The 19,429-nt window shown below is 36.7% G+C and overlaps 1 protein-coding gene across 1 annotated transcript in view; it reads right to left on the bottom strand.

The window, feature by feature from the left end:
• The window catches only part of MS3_00003366 (uncharacterized protein), a 50,042-nt gene that overhangs the window by 14,884 nt on the left and 15,729 nt on the right, over positions 1-19,429 (bottom strand). The window contains exons 6-8 of the mRNA XM_051211133.1: positions 13,582-13,727; positions 2,597-2,738; positions 329-723 (exon numbers count right to left, since the gene is read on the bottom strand). Of these exons, the coding sequence (XP_051071171.1) occupies positions 329-723; positions 2,597-2,738; positions 13,582-13,727 (683 nt within the window). The remainder of the gene's footprint in view (positions 1-328; positions 724-2,596; positions 2,739-13,581; positions 13,728-19,429) is intronic.

The raw sequence follows: 19,429 nt of genomic DNA, 5'->3' as shown, positions 1-19,429 counted from the left end.
TACTGTTTATTTTGTATATATACCGATTACGAATTTCATCATTTCCTAACATTCACAAAGGTGGTAAAAAGAATTTACATTAGTGTAAAATTAAAAAGGCTATACAGAATATTTTTTATTATGTCACCAATAAACTGATTTTTACGGAGACGATATATAGTAAGTAATCTACAGAGGTGACCGACGATTATTCCACTGTGGAGATTAGTTAGCACGTGTATAAATTGTATCTTTTCTTGAGAAAACAACAGAAACGATAATTAATGAGACTGGATTGATAGTGCTAGTGACTAATAAAAATAAATGACATGGTAGTAATGATACTTACTTCATCATACCCAAAGGTGCACTGAAAGCATAACCTTTCACATCAGGATATTTACAGTGTAGGATGACCGAAAGAAAAGATGCAATGCCAGCACCCAGACTATGACCACATACCACTAATTTATATTGTGGTTTTTTACTAAATGCCGTTTCAATTGAATGATCAGTTAGTAAACAACTGTATAAATGTCTTGATCGTTCTACCATACCACGATGTCCAATAAAACATGGTCGTCTACCCGTTTTTGATTCGACAAAATCTTCAACTTCACTCAATCGTACACCATCGTACAGCAAGTCGACTATAGTGTCATCGAACGACAAAGTACCACGGATAGAGATAACAATACATTTACTAAAATCATCGACTGCTACAAAGTAAGGAGATTGGTAAACCTATGAAAGATATTAGACAAACATTGAAAGGAAGTGAAGTTGACAAGTGAATACAAAAACAATGTTATCGTTATTAACATAGTAGGAATGATATAGTTTAAAATCTCTTTCTATTACTAGGATTTTTCCATAGAAGCTTAACTTATGACTCAAATAATCGACAACAGAACATGACGACGCAAGATGTATCTAAAAAGGAATCAAGAGCAACTGCTAGTTTATTGGTTCGTCTTCCTGATAAACGTTGACAGGTACGATAGATGGGTTAATATTTTGTTGATGTCTGCTTGCAGAAACAAATTAACGAGATGAAAAGTTACATCCAAAACCAGATATTGCGTTCGATCTTATCATAACTAATACTTTTAATGAATATTTGACAGTATTCATTAAGTATTCAAGACATTCAAAAGTAAAATTACCAGAAAGGAATAGAAAGATGATAGGAGATAGATGAACCAAGTAGTTTATTGGTTCTACTTCTTGTCACTAAAATTTAATAATTTAATGCCTGGACACTTAATATTAAACAACTATAGATATTTTTCAGAAATTAAAGTTTTCACGTAATATCAATGTTCTAAAACGATTTGATGACATCTTGCTGTTCAGATATCGAAAAAGTACATTGATTAATGTATATCTAATTTTCATATTTTGTAGAGTAAAACTAGTTGAAAAAGCACATGAAAACAGTGCTTAAGTACAAAGGCCAGAATTTATAGTTTAACACTGCTCTCAACATGAATTCCTCTCAGTTACTTAAAAACCTACATGATTCAGTTTTCAATGCACAGAATCAATATTTAAATACAAACAATGTTGAATATAGTATCGTACAAGAGTCTATTTTCATTCGCAAGGCTAACTTATCGATAGACAAACTAATCAAAAGGACAAGTACTCTATTTATCAGGAGGAAAGACTGCGACAGAGAAAAAGATAATTTATGTATGAGGTATCTGAAAGACTACGCATTTAACTGTTTTAACACAAACCTCCAAAAATAAAGTTTAAACTTTTAAGTGGTGAGCATAAAGTACGGTTTGTTTTCTATGAACAGGTCAAATAATGGGAAAGTAATAATTCAAAGGAAATAAGATTCAGTTTCACACAATTTATGTTTAATTTGATTTAATTTCCTTTGAGATGCCTAATTTAAGGATTTTACTAGAAATTATCTGATTTGTTTTTCATTTGAAAGAGTATGGTTGATCATAAACACTGAATTTCCCAATGATTCAGTCATATTAGGCCAGCGATTTTTTATCACTGCATTCTTTCAAATAAGACAATCCACGATACTCTGCGCGCTCGTCGATGCGAATTGCTGAGTTACTGCATACTAAAATGAAGCATTTGGCTAGTGCTACCTGGTTTTCTATGGATGTTTAACTTGTGTTGGTTAGTGATATCAATAATGTTCAATAATCTCTACGAATCTCCATGCTGATAAAACAATATTGCTGAAATGATTAATGCATAGATAGAATTTTCAAAATTTATTTGATTATAAAACCAGATGTCTGCATTTCACTAATTTAATCAACTATAATTAAACGCATAAGAAAAAGTAAAAAAGTTGTCATTTAACAGACGGGAAAATGTGTGTGTTCAACCATCACATTCATTCTTTAGCATGAGGTCATCAAAACATGGACCGATTTTCGATAGCTTATAAGCGAATTCTCGCTTTTTTATACAGAAAAAAGATCAATATATAATAACCAACCACATTAGGATAGTGGTAGGCCGGAAGAAAGTTTCATTTTTTGTTTCAAATAATTTAGCAGATGAATTAATGAAATTATATAAGTTATGAAAAGTAATGTTGTTAAATAATATATGGAAACAATTCTTTGTAATAACATACTGAATTATCATAAGACAGTTTAATAAACTGATCTTCTCCTAAACAAGTGAACTCGAGTATAGCTGCCAGATCGCATGTATATTTTGAGCATATACAACAACTAAGTTTTGTATTTCCAGATGATACAGGATTACAAGAATTTCTTTATTAAAGCAATAAACAGAAAATGTATGTATAGATAATAATAATAATAATAATAATAACAATAATAATAATAGTGTTTATAAGGCTTTCTGATAACACCTATATGAGTAGTGTAAAACTACTTCAGTAACATAAAGTACTTCAGTATTGACAGGCAATTGGCAACTTGTTAGGTATGCAGAGGAATATACCAATAATTATCGTGTTAAGTCGAATGGTATCCTTGGACGTTAAATGTACACTCCCTATTGGTCGGTATTTATTTCACTTGTTAAATATTGTGTAAATGTTGTTTTCTATTTTTATGGTATGATGTGGTCTGTTTGGTTGGTATATAAACAGAGTATGTTTGAAATATAACGATTCATAACTCAGAGGCTGTGACTTGCATTCTAGACTCAACTGGCTGGGCTAGACAGGGTAAGCGGGACCAATCGGGACTCTAGGTCGTCCTTACGTGTTTTACGTGTCACTGATCCGGTCGATATAATACGCTGCGCATCTAACCTGCAGTCCACATGTTACAACACAACTAAAAGTTTCATACGAAATTAACCAAACAATTAAAGCATAACGGTTAAAGTGAACTTGACCTGATAGACGAAAGAGGATAAAATACACCATAGTTAGGATAATAGGAATAACATTACATTATTTGGTGGTGAAATCGTTGTATAATAAACAAGATTCAAGTACACAGAAATAGTGATATTTGATCACCTTAATCCTTGAGGGGTAGCTAGTAGACAGGATAAAGAAATAATGTTAATTAATCAGTGTTGCAAACTTACATTTACAGTATTACCTTATCTTCAAAAGTAAACAAGACTAATAGATGTATCCTGACAAATTACAAATTATAAACCGCCTTGAGCATTTTTACCATCCACTATGAAGTGTTAATCGGTGATTTAAATCGAAGCTCCCGTTAAATTGAAAATAATTTTACTAAATTTCCAGGAAGCTATTTTTGGAGAGATAACACTACTTTTTTCAAATAAATGAAGAAAACAGATATTTATATTTCGATAATGTAATAAGAAGACGAAGATTATCAGAACTATGTGATATATATACATGTCACTTTATAAGAGATATGTGGACGATATCTTAGTTGTTTGTGAGAGGAAAGAGGATATGTACTCTTTATTAAATAAACTTAACACTCTCCGAAACCATATCATTCTCTCATGTGAGGAAAAGAAGAACGATCAGCTTCCCTTCTTAGATATACTTCTGAGTAGACGAGAAGATGGCTCAGTCAAGCGATCTATTTTTAGAAAACCAACGTGGACAGGTCAATATCTTAGTTATAATAGTTATTGCCCTGTGCAATACAAACGTGGTTTGATAAGGTGTCTTTTCAACAGACTCGTCCGTATTTGTACCAATGACGCCGTTGATGATGTTGTTACTAAATAAAACATTAATAGAAAATGGCTATCCTTTGAAATTTATAAATAGATGGAAAGTCCATGGTACAGCGAGACCTACTGTAGCATCGGTAGAGAAAAAGCCTGTCTACATCACCTTACCATTCAGAGGTGATTCAAATAGCCTTTTATTGAAACAAAGACTTAAATCAGTCATCAATAAAACCTATTGTGCAGCAAAGCTCATTATCAAAGAAAGAACAAGTTGCATGCTTCATCCAAAACCTAAAAGACATGAAAACAATTGTGTCACATCCCACTGTGTTTACCAATCTAAATGTGTGTGTGGTCACACATACGCAGGGAGGAGCAATCGTGATCTCAACATTAGGGTGAGTGAACATGTACCCAAATGGCTGCAGAAACAAATACAATCAAGTGACCCAATAAGAGCAGAGGATAAACATCCATCATCCTCTATTGCTAAACATATAATTGAAACAGGTCACAAGATTGATCTAAATTCAGCTTTTGTATTGTTGTATAAAAGTGTAAAAGGGCGTATACTAAGGTTTATTGAAGCCTTAGCCATACGAAAATTCAAACCCCCTTTGTGTGTTCAAAAACAGTTTGTTCTTTCACCTTAAACCTACCCTGGTAATATTGACTTATTATCCAGAGTGATTAGGTTTCGCTTTGTGTTCACATGATTATTATTATTACTCTTATCATTATCCTTATCTCCTCTTACCCCGTTTTCTGTCTAGTTGACCTTTCTTTTTTATATATAAATGCTCTTAACAAGTATATGTGTGACCAGATTGTTCGAAATGTATTGCGCTATATATCACATAGTTCTGATAATCTTCGTCTTCTAATTGCATTATCGAAATTTATCAAAGGGACTGATTGTTTTAAGTTATATGTTTAGCAATAGAGGATGATGGATGTTTATCCTCTGCTCTTATTGGGTCACTTGATTGTATTTGTTTCTGCAGCCATTTGGGTACATGTTCACTCACCCTAATGTTGAGATCACGATTGCTCCTCCCTGCGTATGTGTGACCACACACACATTTAACAAGTATATGTGTGATCAGATTGTTCGAAATGTATTGCGCAAATATATAACAGTTCTGATAATCTTCGTCTTCTTATTACATTATCGAAATTTATCAAAGGGACTAATTGTTTTAGATATTTATATCGCAAAAAAACAGCGTAATAGTAATTAAAGCGTACACTATGTTAATAAAGATGAGTGTTCTTTGCTCCTATTTTATCTTAAGTTTCGTTTAATCGTCTTGCACAGAACACTAAAGTTTAGTTTTTTTTTTAGTTTATTTTCACAAACAACTGACTTGATTCCTACCTCATTGGAGGACCTTGCTCGGTTTAAAACCACACTAGTTGATAGCTGCCAACAATACAAGAATAGTAAGGGTACCACAAATCACCTACTAACCAAGCAGCACCGAGACTCTTTAATGAAACTAAGAAAAGATGAAACCCTGACCATAACCAAACCGGATAAAGGAGGAGGTATAGTTCTCATGAACAAAAATGATTACATGGGAAAAATGGAAACAATGCTTAGCGATTCTAGCAAATTTCAGAAAATTACTAATAATTGTGACAACAATAATAAAGTAGAAAGACAATTGGCCAATTTCCTTAAAGATCTAAAGAAAAAGGGAATAATTACGACCGAGATTCACGATTCATTTAAGCCGACTGGATCATTTACACCACGACTGTATGGTTTGCCTAAAGTACATAAATCGGGTCTTCCTCTACGCCCAGTTCTAGATATGTACAATTCTCCTTACCACAAAATCGCAAAGTGGCTAGTACGAATCTTAGAACCTTTACACAAATCAGTTGTTAGAAATAGTATAAAAGATGTCTTCAACTTCACCTCCAAAGTAGAAAATATTAATGTTAGTATGAAAAATATGATCTCATTGGATGTAGGATCTTTGTTCACCAACGTACCACTTATGGAAACTATTGAGTTTATATGCAAGCAAATATCGGAAAAACAAATCAACATTGGCTTGCCTAACGATACCCTAAGGGAACTGCTCCTAAGATGCACTCTGAATGTACATTTTGTCTTCAACAATACTTACTATAGACAAATAGACGGGATAGCCATGGGCTCGCCTCTAGGTCCGATTTTAGCTGATCTCTTCCTAGCAAAGCTAGAAAATGGACCTCTCAATGAGACTATTAAGAAACTGGATTTATATTGCCGATACATTGACGACACCATCATCGTAGATCAAGACACTAGTAAAGAGGAACTCTTAGACCAATTCAACAGTGTTCACCCAGCGATCACTTTCACTGGTGAAAGCTAGCATGATAAGAAGCTGAACTTCCTTGACGTCACACTAAGCAGACGAAGTGACGGCACATTAAGTAGAAGCGTGTATAGAAGAAACCCCTCTTCATGCCAATATACTCACTTCTGCAGTTTCACACCCATCCGTTACAAGAGAAATTTGGTCAGATGTCTCACTAGCAGAGCAAAAAAGATCTGTACAGTAGACACTCTAAGTCAGGAGCTTGAATTTATCAACAACTCACTGACCGAGATCGGCTACCCCAGCGCGTTCATTAAGAAGTACATGCATGATATAACAAAGAAGTCGGAGATTTCGACTGTTCGTGAGAAACCTTTATACATGAAAGTGCAATTCAACGGGGATGTGGCTAGTGACACTCTGAAATATAGGTTAACCAAAGTAATCACCAGGACATTCTACGAAGCCAATCTTGCGTTGACCTTCTCTTGTCGACCAGTGATGTCTACTCAAACGAAGGATAAGTTACCTGAGTTGGCCTCTTCTATGTGCATTTACAAATTCAGATGCTCCTGTGGAGATAGCTATATAGGGCGCACTACCAGGCAACTTAACCAACGAATGAGTGAACATTTACCAACTTGGTACATAAAGGGCCAGAGAAAATCTATTCGCAGTTCTATATTGGCACATCTTATTGATAGCGGTCATGCAGTGGATAAATCGGAATCATTTCGAGTTATCTATCGTATACCTCCATCATTTCCCGACGGAGTCCGTTCCCGTCTCCTATATATAGCTGAAGCCATTGGAATTCGTACATATAACCCCAATTTATGTGTACAGAAGAAATACGTGACCCCCCTATCCCTTCCATGGCCAGTTATAACTTAACTAACGAATCTTTTTTAAGGTTTTTTTATTATTATCATTATTTATTTTATTCTATTTGTGTTATCGTTAACCTTATTTCCACATCCATTATGTGTTTGCAATTTTCCGCCTCTTTGTATTCTTCACTATCTAATTATTTACACACATCTTATTACGTAATGATTTTAATGTTTTGTGATTACTATTCCTAGTCTATTTACCCATGTTTGTTTGACCTTCTATTTCCAACGATTAAATATTGATAAGAGTTTTGTTATTGTATTTTATTATTCTCACTATTATCAGTTCACCTGTCTTCCTACTACTATCAACTTGTACTTTTACCTATTATGTGTAGTGACTTATTCTATTTCATTGTGATTATTGACCCATATTGCCTTGATTGGTTTGAAATTTTCGTATAAATATTCATGTATATTAGAGTAAAGCCTGATGACGATCTAATTGAAAACAATTGTTCGCTTATATGTGTTGTTCTAGTTTAATATCATCAAAACTTCGGAGTTGTTGAATGACTGGAACACTCTCCTTATATGGAAGTGAAGAGTAAATGGTCATTGAGTTAGCATATGTTTATTTTCATACATGATTATTCCATTTCTTAAATGATAAGTAATGTAGAGTTGGCATACTTTCTTCGCATAATTCGCACATAAGCAGTACCTTTATTTCCGAACATAGATTCTTGGTTAGGAAAATAATCGACCCAATCACTTCAGTCGCTTAAATTTTTTATTAAACCAACTGAGGTGTCTTAGTAAAGACTGATTTTCGAAACCAAATGGGCATAGATCTCTACATGTTTATATTGTGACTGACGATAGTCGATACATAAACCAGTAGAGACTAATCAAATCATCTTTAATATCAACCAAGAGAAATCCGAACCATTATAAATAACAAATCTGTTCACAACAAAGAGGTTTTGACTATGAAAAAGGCAATAATTAACCTCAATTTTTGGTACTTAAAACTTCATATCATAGAGCAACCAGAATAAAAACAGTATATTGAGGTAACGGTGACAGAGTTTAGATGATGATTGGTGCGCAACCCAATGGTTTATGTAAAAAGCCTAGATATAAATAGATATATAGAGATAACTGATATGTTCTGAGACATTTAGTAGCCGGAAGCAAACAGTAACACCCAATCTTTAAAATTGAAGTGTTTAGTTGAGGGTTTTAGGCAAAGATCATTTGACTGAAAATTGTGATCATAAGATGTCAGCACTGAATAACAAATTATCGATCAAAACTGAGTTTAAAATAGGGAACTAATTAATTTGTAGATTTATTATATTTATAACCAACAAAGTTTGTGTGTATGTACCATTGAAGAAACGCGTAAAAATACAGGATATAAAGTAATACTACATCTTTCATCATTCATATTGTATCTCCAATTTCATATGATGTTCACGTAAACAAAAACAATCGACTTTATTAAAACTTTATAAGCTACTATACTGCTTTACACATTATTCATACGGATCCTTACTTCAACATACTTATAGATTCATATCAAACTTGATGATAGAAAAGAAAATTAGACAGAATTCACTTAGTCAGAAAGAAGAAAAACAAACGATGCTCATTAGTGAATTCTGTTGAATAATTTTAACTCAACATATTTGGCTAAAACTTTTGTTATGATATTCAAGAGTATTAAAGTGCCTTTAGAATTTAATTAAAGTAGAATTTAATTACTTAACAATGATCTGAGCATACACATTTAATTTAACTAATTTGTATTTAATCTAAAGTTTTACCTCATTTCCGAACAAATGTGTTTTATTGATTATGCGCTTGAAGAAAATTTGAAGCTGTCTTTTCAGAAATAAAGAAATGAGCATTCCTAAGTTTATGATGAATCACAGATTACAGTTGTTGACTAAAATGACAACAAAACTTCCACTTAAAATGAAGCCGAATTAAAAAAGCTCAATATCTAAGATTTCATCGTTATATACATATATGCATAAAAAATAAGAACATTTAATTTCATTTGTTTTCTTTGACTTCTGAATTGATTTCAACCTATTTCCAGTGATTCACCAAGGTGGTTGTAGCAGGAGAGTATAGGATGGGAATGATGACAGTTTCTTATTTCAACAACAACAGTGAAACTGGTTAACGTGTACTATACTGATAGCCTTGAGTAAATCAATAACAATTAAGTGCAACTTTGAAGTCTGCGCGAAATTAAGAGAGCGGTGCAAGATAGCTTATATGGTTAAGGGCATTATGATGTGCGGTGTCCGATATCTGATACTAGTGCACGAAGTGCTACGCTCTGACCCACAGAGTGAATACTTGGGAGATAAGTCAAGAGTAGAAGAGTAAGTCTATCGGACTACCGAATAATAAGCATAAATACTCATTAATGTATACGTTTTTACCCCTTAGAAAATCGATCCATTCCTTAGCCAGTGATATGCATTTGACATTCACGGTCATTTTTCGTTATCAAATGGCCTTTTCATTTGGCTACTTCTGATTGATTCACAGTATTAAAGGATATTTGTGTGACTAGATAGTATTTGCCCAACATAAATAAACGTAAGTAAACAAAATAGTTTATGTCAGATCGTGATGCAAACCCTAACCCTAATACGTGATCCTGATGCATAACTCTAATTTAACTTTTATTAACCGACCTAAACATTTATGTATTATTACTTACGCATAACTTAATCTAGAACCCTTCTAGAGCTAAAGCTAGGATAAAAGAGGAAGGTTGTATATAGGATTAGCAACCCCACCCTGCAGAAAACAACCTTGTTAAAAATCGCAAAGATGCAAAAACCATTTAAACTCTGTCCTGGGAGTTGAATGATCTTCATTTAGAAGAGTTGTGAAGCCTCATAGAGAAAGTCGAGATTCTTTGAGTTACGAGGCCGACGTCCGTTCTGACAACTGGAGCAATAATTAACATAGGTATATTGAATGGCTGTACAATGCGAGAGTCCGAAAGGGCCATTCAGGCACTGAAGTCACACATAGAAGTAACTGCAAAAATTATCCACATTACATTCAGAAAGGTTTTGAAGGAAAAAACAAGTATCAACAGACTACTAGAAAGAATACCTCATCGAAACATTAAAGAAAGGAGATACTAGTACGTGTGAAGGCTAAAGAACCATCACGCTACTTTAAGGGAAAGAGGCGACCTATGCTATGCGAGGACTAATAGATGTATCTTGCGTAGACAATTGTTTATAAAAACCTGTGTACTTCTGATGATGGTTGTAGAGTGATTCATTAAGTTTCAGCTCCGTACAGTAGAAATATCTTGGGGTTTGTATTGAAAATCCTGATTTAGGTGTTGGTTGACAATTGTTTTGAGTTCCATATGCTCTTCAATTGTGGGCCTTGCTTTGCCAAACTTTGCCTTTCTATCTATATCAGGTCCTCCTTGTTTATTGATGCTGCCCTAGTACGTATGTTTTTATAACTTTCAGTGTTATAACGGAACAGATATTGTAAAAAAAAACTGTTCTTTTCGAATTATCATTTATTATAAGTCTGCACATGATTATATATATATATATATATATATATATATATATATATATATATATATATATATATATATATAATTCCATTAGTACAATAATGAAAGGAATTGTAGTCATGAAGTAAAACGCACAAACACACCGACCAGCATTGAGTGTCTTATCTAAACGAATAATAAAATATGGATTACAGTCACACTAATACGATAGGATAGTAATGTCCTTCAATTGGCAGGTCACATACAACAGGGATAGACAAGACCCACTAGACAAGGTTGATGTGGTGGGCGTTCAAGAAGCGATTTGATCGGTTAGTTGTGAACATTAATAATAATAATAATAATAATAATAATAATAATAATATTATTATTATTATTATTATTATTATTATATACTTTTTGCCAGAAGCTTTTGTTTGATACATTAACTTCTAGTATACGATTTACTACTCCTAAATTGTTGTCACTTTGTTATTTAGTCTCCCCTATCAACAGAATCGTTCGGCTCATTCATGTATATTTTTTCATTATTTTATGTTGTGGTGTGGTCTGATATGCCTGTGTATAAACTACGTCTTCTTCAAATACAACATTCGTTCATTCATTGAGGCAAGTGACTGACTTCTGGACTGAATACCAAGGTAGAGGAAGAAGCTACGGAATCATGGGCCAATAAGCACTTAGCAGTTTCTCAAAGTTACTAGTGCTGACTGGAAATGTAATTGGCCAACTCAAGGACAATAAGTCATGGAAACCAAGATTCTGATTGGTGGCTTAGTTATGTGATATTAATGAGAGGCCATATGGTATAACAAAGAGCTCCATCAAGTGTGACTGGGTTAGTGCCTCTGTGTTGTATTTCGGGATCTTGTTTTCTCGCTTGTTTATCATGAGGCCTACTGCTGTAGAGCTGTTGCTACACTGGCTATAATCCCTTGCATTTGTCGCTGTGAATGGGTTAGAAGAGATAGGTCATCTGTAGTCCAAAGTGTCTGGTCGTATCCAATATGTCCTTTGTGTCCCGTGCTTTCCCTGAGATGTAGAGATCTTCATAATCGAATCGACCACCAGAAGAAAGAGTGAAGGCAAGAGTAAGCAGATTCGTCTGACACTAGTCCTTAATTGGAATGAGTCTGTAGTGGCTGTGCTTCGATAACTAATCACCCTCGAACCGTTATCGTACAATCTTCAACGGTGTTTGAAATCAGAAGCTAAAAAGAAGCAGCTACTACAGTTTACTTAACAGATAATTCGGACCATACAGCAGAGGCAAAACGAACGAGTAAGCGAACTACGGTTGTAGCAGTAGCAGTAGTAGTGTAAATGTACATATATATATATATATGAGTTGGATGAGTCATCGAATAGACTAAGCAGCTAATAATGAAGCTAGCAGAATGAATATATGCGTATGCGCTAAACAATGCTCAAGCATACGTATTTCATACAAGCACAATAATAATACAAATACAAGTTATTATAGCATGGATGACTTTGTCCATTAAATAGGTTAACAAAAGACCTTGAATGAGCTAAATGAGAATAAACTCAATTGCACGTGAGTCGCTATAAGTCTGTCAGCTGTCTTCCATGCACGACTTAACAGTGTATTCCCTCGTATAATGGTAACAACTTTCGCAGGTATACCGTATTGTCGAAGAAAGTTCCGTAAGGTTCTCCTATCCATGCTGTCAAACGTTTTATCGTATTCATGGGAGTTGATGTATAGTGACGAGTTCCATTCAAGTGATTGTTCAACGATGATCCGTAGTGTTGCGATTTGGTTGGTTCACAATCGATCCTTACTGAATCCAGATAATTGATCTTGAAGTTGGGCGTCTACTGAATCTTTTATTCAGTTCAATTGGTGACGAAAATCCTATAGGAGTATAATCATATTTCACATCGCTAATCGAACTTACAATAAGTAAAGTTGACCTTTTTCTCTTACCATAGTGGATAATTTAACATTTATGGGTTAATTAGTCATATCAAACCCATTGAACCGTTGTAATTTTACTGTTTTTTCACTGTTAATTATTTCATGCCTAAGCGGTGGTACTTGACTATCCAACAAGTCTCTTACGGTCGCCAATACAGTACACTTTTTGCATAAAAAATTAAGAGCTTCAAAGAAAACCAGTAAACATTTGCTCACATGAAATGAGTGAGCGAATCGAATTGATGATGGATTCAACTATTACTCATGGGCTTAATTACAAATTAGCCATGAGTTTGAAAACTTTTTCTCATAACTCGTTTCTACGTATCACACTAAGTAATAATGACCTAATGAAGTTGTGTGTAGAATATAATGTTTGTATAAAATATTGGTGTACAGTGAGTGACTTTATGGCCAGTAATTTTCAACTGAGGTATTTTTGAATTGTTTGTAGTATTCAATTTCATGGCATCCAAAGGAGTTTCTGTGGCGAGGCTACCTTCTAGCTGATCGTTTACTTTTCCAATTAAGATTTAGGAATTATGCTAGTGGAGTAAAAATCGTTATCGTATATGCTGAGAATTCAATACCGATAGTTCATCTTTAGTCTTTCAAAAAGTACACTTGGATTGGACATATTGTACATGGTTCATCACGAAGTAACTATGGCTATACAGTCATGGTGAATTATATAAATGTTCATAAACCAAATGAGTATTCAATGATTGACTTGAAACTTACAAAATATAATGAATATATGTAAGTTTACTTTAGTAATAAATATGGTATACAGTTAAAATAACTTACAAACAACAAGGTAAATGATGAAGCAGTCTACAAGTGGCACCTGGTTTACCAAGATTCATGCTATAGTATAATAACTTTCCGTAGACTGCAGTTACTAATTCGGCAATTCGATATATTCTTTGAATACCGAGCCATGGATCCGGAATCTGTAAAATTATAATGGAGATATTTCGATTTTAATGTGCGTACAAAACACACAACTTTAATTAATATCTCATTATTAGTAATGACTAGAAGATAAAGACGAATATGGTTGGAAAACAAATAAGTGATGTGTCCCAAGAGTTCATTTTCTGTTGTGTAAAAAGCTTATAAAAAACCTCATCACATAATATCGACAACCTTTTAATCAGTAACTGTGTATTTTGTCTATTCATTTGATTACGTCCCTCAGTTAGCCCTAAACAATCTAAGGTATGGCGCAAATATGTCCCACACTTATCATTGGCACAACAAGAGGATAGTATTAGAATGCAAACAAAAGGAGTCAAATTAATAGTGGTAATGGTAGTAAAAACGACAAAAATAAGGCTCGAAAATCAGATAATGTTAAACCCAACATTTAATGGGAAATAAAGAAAGAATACAAGTGGGGAACATTGAAACTGATTTTCAGCCATATCTTCAACCAGAGATTACAACTGCTACGCAAATCAGTACCAGGAAGCCTTCATCTTCATACAGTTCAGTTCATCAGTCAATAACTTTGCGAACTGAGGACATGTCTTGGAGTGAAGTTCTATACATTTTTCTCAATCTACTATTTTAGCCACATATATATCGGTGTAAGCGAGGGGCAAAAAACATGAAATATGATTTATTTGTCTCAGTTGACAAAATTGGCTGTTCTAAGATCTATCGAAAGGTAAATATCCAACCGACAAATTCTCAATCAACCTGTGATGACGCTCTATTTCCTTTACTTAATCTTATGAATAATCATTCAGTCACTCAGTAACAACGTAGAACTTCGTACGAACGTACATCAGTTCGAGTTGCCACACCATATTAGCACAGAGATGCAGTGGTCGATTCAAATCCCGTAGTGCTAGATGTAGTAAGGTTATAAGCTGTAATCAGAAAAATAAGGGTTTGAAGATATTATTCAAGGACTATAATCCAGTGAAATAAATCTGGGAAGAGAAAAAAGAGGGGGACATGAAGAAATCAGACGATCAGAATTTGGAACAACACAAAGAGTGGATGCACCTGCGCCATTGCAAACGATTTTGAGCCATGTCATTCAGGGTCTCTAACCATCGGTTGCTTTCATCTCGCGGTCCCCAACCAGGTAGTCTACACCTACCAACATGACTCAGTCCACTTGTCAGTGACTTCATGGACCTGTGCCATGTTTTGGTCTGGTCACCCCTACCTTTCTTCCAACCTACTTCTATACCACTGAACATCACTCGTCGAGGCAGTCGGTGGTCGGACATGCGTAACACATGTCCCAGCCATCTCAAGTGATGAAGTTTCATCACTTCATCAATCGATTTGCCATCCTTACCTAGTACCCTTTCCGTAACAACTACATTACTTACTCGGCGGTCCCAGGATATACGAGCAATGTTTCGAAGACACCTATGATCCAATACTAGTAGCTTATGAATATCCTCTACTCCTACCGGCCATGTTTCACTGCCATAAAGTAGGACGGAACGAACTGCTGCGCAGTAAACATGTCCTTTGGTTGATAGACGGATATCTCGCCTACACCATAAATGACGCAAGTTGGTAAAAGCTAGTCGAGCCTTCTGTATCCGTGCTGAGATTTCGTCACACACCAGACCACAAGGGCTGATGAGACTTCCAAGATAAGTGGATCGACCGACACGCTCAATTACGTCACTCCCTATCACTAGTTCGGGTGTCGATGTAACCCAATCCTGAAACAACATTTTACATTTCGAGGGAGAGAATCACATCCCGAACATGCTTGCATTGTTGCTTAGAGTGATCAGAAGACTCTGCATTTTGTCAGCGTCTTCACCAAATAAAACTATGTCATCAGCATATTCTACGTCAACAAGTGAACCTCCCGGTAGAAGTTCAACCCCTGGAAATTTAGACGAGGAAAGTGTTATTTCTAAAAGTACGTCGACCACAAAGTTGAACAAGAATGGAGAGAGTGGACAGCCCTGACGAACACCACTTGAGGTAATCAATTCTGATGACAGTTCGCCATAAGCTCTCACTCGACCAGTTGTGTTCGAGTAGAGAGCCTTTACAAGGTTAATGTACTTCTTTGGTACTCCTTTCGGTGACAAACACTGCCATAGAACCTCACGATCAACAGAGTCAAATGCCGCCTTAAGTCCGAGAAATACTACCATTGTGGGGCGTCTGAATGTGTGTCTGTGTTCTAGAACCTGACGTAGTGTGAATATCTGATCTATACAACCACGTCCAAGTCGAAAAACAGCCTGATTTTCTCTAGTCTGCTCTTCACGAGCTTTAGTTAGGCGTCGAAGTATTATTGAAGCTAATATTTTAGACACTATATTTGTCAAACTGATTCCTCTGTGAGTGTCACAAGAGAACTTTTGTCCTTTCTTATAGACTGGCACAATCAGTGATTGAGACCAGTCAGATGGGATTACGTCCATTTCCCAAATTCTACCTAAGACCTCAGTTAATCTCGTTGCTAATACTGGACCACCATCCTTTAAAATCTCAGGAGTAAACCTGTCAGGGCCTGCTGCTCTCCCTCGTTTCAGATTTCCTATGGCTTTTTCAACTTCGTAAAGGGACGGAGGACCTACATTAACTTGCCATTCAGGTTGACTAGAGATCGTGGGAAACCGAAGTGTGGCTGAAGGCCAGTTGAACTGATCCCTAAAGTGTTCTACCCATCGATCCAATCTCCTGGATTGAGAATGTATAGTATGTCCATCTTTCTCTGACACTGTTTCGCTAACAGTCGGTTTCTTAATTACGGTTTCCTTAACAAGTCTGAACAATTGTCTGCTATTACCTATTGCCGCTGCCTTTTCCATCTCTATTGCTTTCGCTACCCACCACTGTTCGCGATCATTGCGTAGACTTCTTCTCAGCTTGCGCTTAAGCTGACTCCGCTCTTCATTATGTTCAGAACCAGATGGAATGAGTTTCCGAGCATCTATCAGTGTGATAGATGCTGCTGAGATCCAGTGTTGCTCCCTGACTTTACGGGTTACCGTACTAGCAGATATCACTGCTGTTTCCCCAGCTTTTCGGATATCATTGCATGCTGCCTCGGGGTGGGCATCACATACATGGCTGCCTGACTGTTTTCCTAGTTGTTCCTGAAATATATTCTTAGCTTGACTATCATTAAGTAGGACCATAAGAGGTTTCCTTGCAGAGTCTTTCCTACGTCCAGTAAGACGCAAGCAAATACGCGCTCGTACTCGAGCATGATCTGAATCTAAGCATGTGCTCCAGAATGAGCGACAGTCTACTATCGAGCCCGTCCATCGGTGGCTGATAGCGATGTGATCTATTTGGGTCCAACGTTGGGACGAATTAGGCGGTCGCCATGTTAAAAGATGTTTTCCTTATGCTTAAAGTTAGTATTTGCAAGAAACAGGCGGTTATCTGAGCATAGCTGCAACAGACGGTCGCCATTATCTGTTCTTTGAGCCACGATGCTATAAGATCCATCCAGGTGTCTTTCCCTGTCGCTTAGTTTACCTACTTGAGCATTAGTCACCGGCCATTGTTATTACATCCGAGCGCCTAGCTTTTAGGAGGAGGTCGGAGAGCTTTCTGTAAAACTCATCTTTTACATCATCTGCGCTGCAGTCAGTGGGAGAATAGGCAGAGACGACGAGTGTCCCTATCTTTCCGGATCCTTACTGTTCCGTTCAGTCGGACAGCGCACAAACGACTGTCTACTGGGATCCACTCTAAGAGAGGTAGTTCTGCCCTAGAACTCAATACTATACCTACGCCGGCGAGGCCACGGGAAGCAGAATCAGCGCTTCCAGATACACGAAGCGTAAATCGAGTCGGTTCTTTATTTTGGCATGGTGAGGTCAAATGAATGACGCTACTTGGATCCTGTATGCGCGTTTCGGAGACGCAGCACACATCGATGGCGCGAGATTCGAAAGTCCTAGCTAACGAAGCCTGCTGTCCTATTTGGCACAGTGTTCGGACGTTAAAAGCTCCTACGTGTAGTGAAGAGCGTGGTTTCAGGAGACCAGGAATAACGTTCCGCGTACTCGAATCGTTCGCCCTAGCGGTGCGAGGTGATAAAGAGACGTGAGGAGGGTTAGTCATGGAGATAAGAGAGGTATTAGGAGGTGTAGGAAGGATTTGAATGTGACCAACTTGGTCTCGTGTGCTGTTACGGGTATGAGGGCTGGTATCACTTCCAGGCTGCCCACACCGTGGAAGGGTATTTCTTGAGGAATCTGAAAAGGAAATTGGATTAGTGTTGGTCTTAACGACCTGGGAGCGTGACTGCAGAGCCCAAAGGACAACTGCTCGAGGCCGGTCGCGCACGGCCTTTTCGTGGAAGGTTTTTAATGTGTTAGCTCCGTTCTTCAAAGGGCCTTACCGCCGGAGACGGAAATCCGTGAGGTAAGGTGAGGTGTGACATTTTTAAGGTCGACCTTTTCTAACCCCACTCCTCCTTGTGGGAAGGCAGCATCGCTGCAGATGCTGGTTGTCCGAGGGAAACACCTTACTGCTGTCACAGCCCACTACAGTCAGCAGTACGACTTTTCCCTCAGACCTTGAGTTGCTGCTTTTAGTCTTACCGTTCTCCAATCGACCTGCCTGGCATGGTAGAACCTACAGGAACATATGTTCCAGCCAATATAGCTCGGTTGGGTCATCACGATAGGCAAGCCCGACCACCGCCTCAAGGTAGCAGCTTCGGTCATTAACAATTTACGATTTATAAACTGAGACCACCATTTGAAAAATAGTGAACATATATATTAAGTTTTAAACTCGATAAGTAAAGATTTATGTAAGCACACTCTTACGTAGTACTGAGATTTCAAATGGCAATCAAAGTACCAACCACTTTCAGAATTCTGTGACAGGACGTGAATAAGATTCACCGCGTAAGAATAAATGATATTGTTTGACAGCAGAATGAGAACTAAGAACAGTTAGTCGGTCGTACGCTAAGTAGAGTCTAAGACATACGTTTGTTGGTTCTCGTTGCCACACCACATTAGCACAGCAGAATGAAATTGTTACGACGAATTTCAGAACAGTAGACGTAGCAGAATAATCATCAGTAGTATAAAACATTAGGCAAGAGATACACCACACTAGGAGAAAATATTGATTGGTGGAATGAGAAAAAACTATAAAATAATAGAGAAACTTAAGATCCAGAGGGAGACAAAATGAATGCGCCTAAGCCACTGCAAATGATTCTGAAACACGTCACTTAAAGCCTTTAACTACTGTCTGATAATGATCGGACTGAGCCCCGTCAGGTAGTTTGCACCTACCTACATGACAGCCCAACAAACACTGTTTTTGTAGATTGATGCCACGTCTTCCTTTGACCACTCCTGGCTTTTTTCCAACCTATCTGTTATGGCTTTATGTTGCGGTCGATCTTTACCCTGTGCTAATTGTTGTGTCCTTGACTGGAAAATTAGAGAGCAGCGTACTTATCGATCGATTACAGTGACACGTAAACACGTGCGGACGGCCTACAGTCTCGATTGGTCCCACTTCCCTGTCTAGCCCAGTCAGTTGAGTCCAGAACACAAGCCACAGCCTCGGAGATATGAATCATTATATTTCAAACATACTTTGTTTATATACCAATCAAGCACACCACGTCGTACCATAAAATAGAAAACAACATTTTGTACAATATTCAACAAGTGAA

This window comes from Schistosoma haematobium, chromosome ZW, assembly GCF_000699445.3.
Source record: "Schistosoma haematobium chromosome ZW, whole genome shotgun sequence".
NCBI classification, from domain to species: Eukaryota; Metazoa; Platyhelminthes; class Trematoda; order Strigeidida; family Schistosomatidae; genus Schistosoma; species Schistosoma haematobium.
Note: the sequence above shows the minus strand (reverse complement) of the source record. Positions and strands in the feature narration are given on the sequence as shown.